This window comes from Eimeria necatrix, genomic scaffold (assembly GCF_000499385.1).
Source record: "Eimeria necatrix Houghton genomic scaffold, Enh_scaff60, whole genome shotgun sequence".
Classification (NCBI taxonomy): Eukaryota; Apicomplexa; class Conoidasida; order Eucoccidiorida; family Eimeriidae; genus Eimeria; species Eimeria necatrix.
In genome coordinates this window covers 129,760-138,181 of record NW_013654457.1, presented here as the reverse complement: position 1 = coordinate 138,181, position 8,422 = coordinate 129,760, and the positions used below count along the sequence as shown (strand labels likewise).

Below are 8,422 nucleotides of genomic sequence, written 5' to 3'. Positions count from 1 at the left end.
GGTTGCGGCCGCGAAACCAACAGGGGCAGCTGAGGACGACTTCGCTGCAGCAGCGGCGGGTGCGGCGGGGGGCAGCGGCGGACGGCGGATGGACCTGCTGCTGCTGCTGTGGAAGCCGGAACAGCAGCAGCAGCAGCAGCAGCAGCAGCAGCAGCAGCGGGGAGGGAGTGCAGCGGGCTGCGGCGGGAGCCGCTTTCCCGCGGTCTGCAGCGGCTAAAGGCAGGCAAGCCTGCTGCTGCTGCTGCAGAAGCCGGACCTCCAGCAGCAGCAGCAGCAGCAGCAGCAGCAGCAGCAGCAGCAGCAGCAGCAGCAGCAGCAGCAGGTTCGGACCCTGAAGCCAGCCTCGCCGCCCGGAGCTTCTGCAATGTCCGCGAGTTGGAACTGCTGCTCCCGCGGCACTCGCGAGGACTCTTTGAAGACTTCGCCCAACAAGTTTTTGAAGGAGCGGCAGCAGACTTTCGTTTGGCTGCGCACCTGCAGCAGCAGCAGCAGCAGCAGCAGCAGCAGCAGCAGCAGCAGCAGCAGGCTCCCCAGTTGCGCCGGATTCTAGTCCTTCAAAGGGCCGATGAGCAGCAGCAAGCAACCCTCAAGACTTTGAGCCCCGCAAGGGAAAAGCAGCGCAGCAGCAGCAGCAGACGCGCCCAGCATGCACTGCAGCAGCAGCAAGACCTGCTGCTGCTGCTGCTGCTGCTGCTGCTGCTGTCCAGCGCAGTGCTGCTAACGCTACAGGTGGAGCAGTCGCCTCAGCGGCGACTACTGCTGCTGCAGCGCGCACGGGGAGCCGCTGCTGCAGCGCAGCGGGAACTGCTGCAGCAGCAGCAGCAGGAACGGGCGCCGCCGCAGCAGCAGCAGCTCCCGCTGCCGCTGCTGCAGCAGCAGCAGCAGCAGCAAGACCCACCAAAGGGGCGGCATGGTCGCCCATGAGTCTGTGGCCCTCGGCGAAGAGCACCAAGGAAGGAGTGAGGCGGTCGGAGAGCTCCGTGCGGACGACTGAGACAACTCCGCGCTGAATGGTGGCCACGACGGAGTTTTGAGAGCCAATATCGATGCCTAAGACCGCCATGGTGAAAGCCCTTCAAATTTCAGTCTCAGAAATCCAAAAATTAAAAGATTTGACGCGGAAAAAGCCGAAAAGCGAGCGGGACACCCGACGCGCTGCGGTGTACAGACAGCTCGTGGTTCGCACACGGGAGGCCGCGCAGCCGCCCTCAGACAAAAGCGCAAACTCTAAACCCTAAACCCTAAACCCTAAACCCTAAACCCGCGAATTCGGTGCCGCCAGATCCGCTCACACCTCCCGCAGCCAATGGGGTGCTTGCTGCGCCTCCGTGGGGGCTGGCTGCAGCTGCTGCTGCTGTTGGTGCTGCTGCTGCACACTCCAACCAAAACTGCTTCTTCTCCGCATGCAGTTCTTTCTTTGCAGTTTCTCTTTTTAATTATATTGTCCAGTGCAGCAGAAGCCGCAGTTTAACTCCAGACAAAGCCCGCTGCAGCTTCACTCCGCTCACTGCCTAGCCTCCCCCACACCCGCCTGTCCGGCCCTCCCTTCCCCCCAATTTGCTCCGCTTTTTTGCTTTTTTTATTCAAAAAATACCTTTTATTTCAAAAATTAAACCAATTTGTCCAAAGATCTGTCGCAGCCGTCGCATTCCGCGTAGACATGCGCCCCACCTGCAGGCAGAGCCGCGGGGTGTATATACTCCGCAGGTGTGGCGGGGTCGGCAGGGGCTGAATTTGCAATTCATTTAATTATTTCGCAATTAAATTGTTTTATTTTTAATTATTATTCTTTCCTAGCTCACTTTGAGGGTCGCTTTGCCCTATTTTCTCGCCAGCGCGGGGCTGTTCGAGTTGCTGCGCCTCTGTGCAAGTTTGAATCTTCAAGAAAGTCTTTTTGACTCTTTTTTCTCCACTTAAATCCCAAAACAATCCACTGCAGCAAAATATTATTAAGTGTTCTTCAAATAAAAAAGCATTTTTCCCAAAAAGGAGTTTTAAAACTCCCGAAATCCCAAATGCCTTTTCATCTTTTCCAATTCTTCATCTTCGCCTGCAAAGTTACTCTGTTAAGAAAACTCCCCGAAACAGAACGGACTTTATTTGCACTATTTAATGTATCTCCAGTTTCTTATATATTATATATACATAATATATATGTAATATAAATATAATATAAATGTATATGTAATATTAATTTCTCTATATATATATATATATATATATATATATGTATATATATATATATATTTATGTATATATATATATATAAGGCGTTGGAGGCTCAGCACTCCTCTGTTCGTTCTCTTTAAAGAAAGAATTTGCAAATTTTCGGAAGTTCGAAAAGTCCGGAATTGCTGCTGAGGGTTTTAATGAAAAGTTTTTTGGCAGTTAAGGCATTTGAAGAAGACCACTGGAGTGGACCACTGGTCACTCTCAGCAGCAAAGGTGCAGCAGCAGAGCAGCAAAAGCTGAAAAGTGTTTTTAAAGAATTAAATTCTTTTGACTTTCCACTTGGTGTTCAGGTGTCTGTACACCTGCGGCCCCACAAGGTCTCGGAAAAGAACTTAATTTGCTTTTTCAGATTTGTAAATCTGCAAAAAATTTCAAAGTTGAAGTCTGGTTTTGTTGCAGCAGCAATTTCTAATTTAAAGCAGCAGCAAGACTGCTGCAGCAGCAGTTTTGCTGCTGCCCAAGGGCCTCTCTGCTGCTGCTGCTCTTTGCATTTGCTGCTGCTGCCTTTGCTGCTTCTGCTGCTGCTGCTGCGTGTTTTGCTGCTGCTGCCCTTGCTGCTGCTGCTGCTCTTGCTGCTGCTGCTGCTCTTGTGTTATCAATTACCACTTTTGTCCTTTTATGGGACGCCTGGCGAGTTCTAAAGAGCCTCGAGCTGTCTTAGAAATAAAATGAACTTGAAATAAAATTAAAAGGTAGAAAGAGTTAAATATAATAATCAAATGAAGTAAGCAGCAGCAGAAGAAACTGCTGCTGCTGCTGCTGCTGCTGCAGTGGCGGCAGCTGGGAGAAATGCAGCAACAGCAACACACACGTGTGGCTTTCTTTTTGCAAGAGAGAAGAACTTATTTTCAAATATTTCAATTTAGAAATATAAAAATTATAATTTAAAGTGTTTTGGCCCAGAATATTTTTGAAGAAATTTGAAAAGGGCCTTTTAACAGCAACAATGAGATGTTTTGAAAGTCTATTTTTGCACTTCTTAAAAACAAAACAACTTAAACATAACTCCATATTTGTACTTCTTAAAAACAAAACAACTTTAAAAATAATTCCAATTTGTTTTAAAAAGAATATTTGCACTTTTTGTCCACAGCCTGTTCGCAGTTTCGCGGGAAAGCTGAACAAACGAAACTGGAAATAACTTGAAAAGGAATCTTTTGTGGAAACTGCGACTTTAAAAGCAAAGTTAAGCCATATAAATGCAATTATAAGTCTTTTAGAGTCTTCAAGTCACTCTTTTATAGTCTTTAAATCACTTTTTGCAAACAATTCTTTCCGTTTTTCCGCTTCTTCTGAGCTCATTGGCCATTCAGAATGAGCGCAAAGTTGCAAAAGTAATTTCAAGGAAAATGCAGACTTCAGTAACTGTTCTTGAGAAAAAAAACTTGAATTAAAAACTCCAATTTTTGCAAAATGCATTTTAATTCGGTGGAACAGGAGCTTTCACCAGATTGAATCAAAGGTGGCACCAAGTGCTGTTTTCCATGAAACTCTACAAATGTCTTTGTGCAGAATTTGTCAAAAATAAAATGAATTTTATTTCTCAAATAAAAGTATTTTACTGCATGCAAATGCTCTCTCCAGCTCGCGCTCACTGCAGCAAAGAAAGCAGTTGCTGCACTTGCTGCAGCAAAGAAAGCAGTTGCTGCATTGCTTGTAAGTGGAATTAAAGTCCACCATTTTGCTGCAGCCTACAGCAAAAAGTGCCAAGAGGAATATCAGGAATGTCTTCGTGACAAATTTTAGAAGTTTGAGGAGTTCAAGTTTCGTTGGAAGAAGTGGCTGGAAGAGAACAGCTGGCTTTTGTCTAGTAGGAACTCCTTCTAGAGGAGAATAAAGAGAATTTAAAAACGACAGGAGAGTTGTTGTGAAACTTTAATTGGGTCTTTTGATTGCCTCGAGGAAAAAAGAAAAGTTTTACGCGGCCTTTTCTGGTATATGTGAAGAAGTAGTCTCATAAGTCATTAAACACTTCCCGTACAGGAAACTCCGCTCTTTTCCTTTTTAATTTCAGTTCTAATTATCTTATGTAGATTCATTTCTGATGCCGTGCAGAACTGCTGCTGCTCAAACGAAAACAAGAAGCAAAAGATGTGCTTAAACGAAAACAAGAAGCAGAACGAGACAGAGTCAAGAGCTCTTGCAAAACCTTCTCTAACACTGCTCGGGGCATATACCTCACACCGGAGTTTCCAGGCACAAAAAGAAGCACTGAGACAAAACTTCGGGGCTAATCTGCAGCCATAATGCCGAGTTTTAATCCATTGAAGCTGATTTATACTCTGAGAAATTCAGGCTATTATTTAGAGGCCAGTAGGACAAACTTCGCTCTAAATTGCCGCATCTATCTCTCCTTCGCATGCCGGTGAAGTTTAGAGAAACGTAATAAGCAGATCTCGCGAAAATTCGCATTCTGTTTTTCCTGATTTCGGTGCATGCGCAGGGAAAGTTGTTCTCGCGTGGCTACGAGCCGTCATTAAGGGAAGTGCGTGAGACTGGAATCGAAATAGATTAAATTTAATTTTAAAATAACTCTTAAATGTTTAATGCTGAATTTATAAGGTGCATTTTCGGTAAATGGGTGCGGGAGAAGTGTCCACACATGCACACCAGCTGGGGAACTCGCGGCGGCGCCAACGCTGCTGCTTCTCCAGAGGCTCTAAAGCACTTTTAAACGAATAAACCTCTGCAGTATTTAATTTAAAAAGAAAATTGGATTCAACGGTGGCAAAAAAACAGAAAAAGACGAAAAAAAGCCCCAAAGCCCCAACTTGCTTTCCTCAGCGGCCGCCACCGATGACAGACTGCCAGTGGCAGGCGCTGCGCAGCTTTGAACTTGTGCAAAACTTCGCGGCCAGATCTCTTTTGGCGAGGAATTAAAGATCTTTGCCGTTTGGTTTCTTCGGGGAAGTGCAGAAAATGGCGAAGAGGACGAAGAAGGTGGGGCTTGAGCTCTTTTTCTTCCGCGGCTCCCCTCACCGCAGCTTCGGGAGCCTGGGACGGGAACCGCGAGGAGAAAGAGCTTTAATTATTTTATTTTTGTTTATTTAAATGAAAATATTTATTATTTCTGCTCCATTTCCTCTTCATGAGCCATTTCGGGCGGCGGGCACCGTCTTGTACGCAGCGCACTGTGTTGTGCAGGAACTTCTTCCGCGCACACAAAACTGCAGCGAATTGCAGCGGCTTTTTCTTTTATTTTTTGAATTAATTTTATTTTTTTGTTTTCGGAGAAGTTTAATTCCAATTTGGCTTTGCAGAACTGCCGGATCTGTCTTTTCTGCATGCGCAGTGCTGTGGGGCAGTGCAATTCAACTTTGGCTCGGAATTTGAACAAAGGCCTTAAGAGCTGCACTTGGGGCTTTTTGGGCTTTCTGTGCTGCACTCTGTTGCATGCGTTCTTAAGAGTTTCATTTAATGGACTTGAGTTCCACTTTTGCATGCGTTCTTAGAGTTTCATTTCGCGAACTTGAATTCCACTAAGTCGAATTCGACTAAGTCCCATTTGGCTGCAGCTTTCTGCATGCGCTCTCTCCAAGAGCAGGCAACAGCTCCGCCACTCTTGGCTGTTCCAACGGGGAGCAAAAACAATTAAAGTGGCGAAGACTTCGGGAGAATTCGGGGCTTTTTGCTTTTCGAGTTTTCTCCGTTTTCGCTGCACACCTCAGCTGCAGTGTACGTACACTGCGCTTCTACAAGAGTGCCACATATACCGTTTTGCACTTTATATCTGCATGCACCAATCTGCATGCATCAGTCTGCATGCATCAGTCTGCATGCATCAATTTGCATGCATGAGTCTGCATGCATGAGTTTGCATGCATCAGTCTGCATGCAAGATGTGCAGCATTTGTTTATTAGATGGTTTTCTTTGGCTGTTCTTGTTTTGCTTTTTGAATTGGAAATGCCTTTTTGCTGCGCTCTCTCCAAGAGCGGGCAAAAGCGGCTCCACTTTTGGCAGTTCCAACGGAGAGCAAAAAAACAAAAAAAAAAAAACAAAAAGTGCTGCTGGAGGCGCTGGGGGGGCTCGAGGGCTTTTGGCCTTGGCGAGTTTTCTGCGTCTTTGCTGACAGTCGAAAACTTCTCCAGAGAGAATTGCCATTTGCTGCCACTTGTTGAACTCCTCGCGGCCAGACTTGTTCTCTGAGTTCCTGGGCCACAGCAGGCGGCCTTCGAGGCCTCCTTGGGGAGTATTTGGTGCTTTATTTGAACTCTTTTGGCCTTTTTTGGAAATATTTCTCTTTTGTTTTTGGCTTTGCAGGTCGGAGTCGTCGGGAAGTACGGGACGCGTTATGGCGCGTCTTTGCGTAAGGTGATGAAGAAGGTGGAGCTGCAGCAGCACGCCAAGTACACCTGCCCCTTCTGCGGCAAGGTATAACTGCAGCAGTTGCAGTTTCTTGAAAAAACAGAAATAATGTCAAAATAAATGTGAACTTCGCGTTTATGACGAAGCTTTTTGCAAAGTGCGACGCAGTGGGGATGCGCACTGCGTTTTGCTGTCGTTTCGGGTGTACGTACACCTGGGCGTGTGCAGAACGTGTGCAGAATGTGTCCGTTCGTGCGCCCAGGTATGAACGTATTTGTTGTCATTTATTATTATTTATTTGTTGTCATTTATTGTGTTTTTTTTGTTATTTTTTTGCAGTTGAGTGTGAAACGCCAGGCTGTCGGCATTTGGCATTGCAGAGGATGTTCTAAGACAATGACCGGCGGGGCCTGGACTTTGCAAACAGCCGCGGCGGCGACAGTGCGTTCAACTGTGGCGCGTTTGCGCAAGCAGATGGGCGAATCCAAATAAATGGAATTAATAAAACATTAAAACAAAAGTTTGAAAGATTTCGAACTTGAGTTTGAATGATTTCGAACTTGTTTGAATGATTTCGAACATAAGTGCAAACCAACCACGAGACAAGCCTCGGGCCGTTGTGGAGGTGGAAGCAAACGATTCAAACGAACTTCTCCTTAAGTGTTCTCTGCTTTAGCTCCTGGGAAACAGACAGGCTGCAGAAATAGAGAAAGGCTGCAGCAGCAGCAGCAGCAGCAGCAGATGCATGCGGAAGATGCATGCAGCAGCATTTGCTGCCTGCATGCAGAAGCATTAGCTTCTTGGGTCGCCTAGTTAGCTAGGAAGAGTGCCGTAGCAAAGCAGAGCAAATAAACTTCAAAAAAGTAAAAAGATGAAATTAATAATAAACAAATTCCTTTTTCTAGACTGAGAGACTTGTGTGGGACTTGCTGCTGGCACTGGGACAGTTTTATTTCAGAGTGGAAGACTGTGCAAAAAGAATTTCAAAGTTTTAATTTGTGGTGAAAAAAAATTAAGTTTAAATTGCGCTGAGAGGTTTTGTAAGAGTTCGAAGACGCAGCAGAACTGCTGGCCTTGAGTTATGGAAAAGTGGAGATGTGTAATTTTGCAAATAAATAATTTTGTTTTGAAGTTGCAAATAAATATGTTTTGAAGTTGAATTTAAAAGTGGAAGTTCGAAAAAAAAAGAAGTTCAGTTCCTGTTCCCGCACTGCCAGCTGGCAGTGGTGCAGCAGCGGGGGTTTGCTGCTGCAGTTAACAAAAGGAATTCCAAGTTTTTGCACTTTTGGGAAGTTTTTTTTAAGTTTTAATTCAAAAGAATTCGAGAAATAGTTTTTATTTCCGGAGAAGAACTGCAGCTTCAGCTGGAGTCCGGGTGATCCGGGCGCATGCAGCGAGCAGTTCAACTTTTGCTGTTTCGACTCCAACTGGACTTTGAAAAAACTCTTTTTGCCGTTTTCCCTCGCGGCTCGAGAATAAAGACCCAATTGGAGGCTTTCTGGGGCTTCTTTAGATGGTTAATCGGCTTTCTTTGTTGGGTTCGGAGTGACCGCTCAGGTCCGCGAGGGCGGGACCAGCTCTTGCCTTCGAAAGCCGGAAAAAACTTTCCTTTTCTCTTCCAAAAAGGTTTATTTCTTTCTTTTTCGCCTTTAGCTTTCCAGCTGTCGTTTCTTTTTTCCCAGCCAGCAGGTGTTAACTCCGCGCAGCAGCAGCCGCACACTGCGGAGGCCCCGGCGCCGAAACAGCTTCGTTTTCTCCGCAACTTTTCCCCTCCGCCTCGAATTAAAAGTTCTATTTCGCAAAATTGGAGATTTATTTCGCCTGGAGCCGGGCGAGGAGCCTCAAGTCGCGCTGGTTCGGCGCAAACGGCTCCCGCAGCTGAGA

General features: G+C 46.1%; 2 protein-coding genes across 2 annotated transcripts; one reads left to right on the top strand and one right to left on the bottom strand.

The window, feature by feature from the left end:
* Nucleotides 1-586: 586 nt before the first annotated feature.
* On the bottom strand, nucleotides 587-1,063 carry ENH_00075750 (hypothetical protein, conserved; the record flags this gene model as incomplete). The annotated part of the gene is made up of 1 exon (XM_013582259.1): nucleotides 587-1,063. The coding sequence occupies one exon, from the start codon at nucleotides 1,061-1,063 to the stop codon at nucleotides 587-589; it is 477 nt and encodes a 158-aa protein (XP_013437713.1).
* A 4,088-nt stretch (nucleotides 1,064-5,151) lies between these two features.
* On the top strand, nucleotides 5,152-7,030 carry ENH_00066470 (ribosomal protein L37a, putative; the record flags this gene model as incomplete). Its single annotated transcript, XM_013582258.1, has 3 exons — nucleotides 5,152-5,172; nucleotides 6,494-6,604; nucleotides 6,878-7,030. 3 exons carry the CDS (start codon nucleotides 5,152-5,154, stop codon nucleotides 7,028-7,030), a joined length of 285 nt encoding a protein of 94 aa, XP_013437712.1.
* Nucleotides 7,031-8,422: the final 1,392 nt, after the last annotated feature.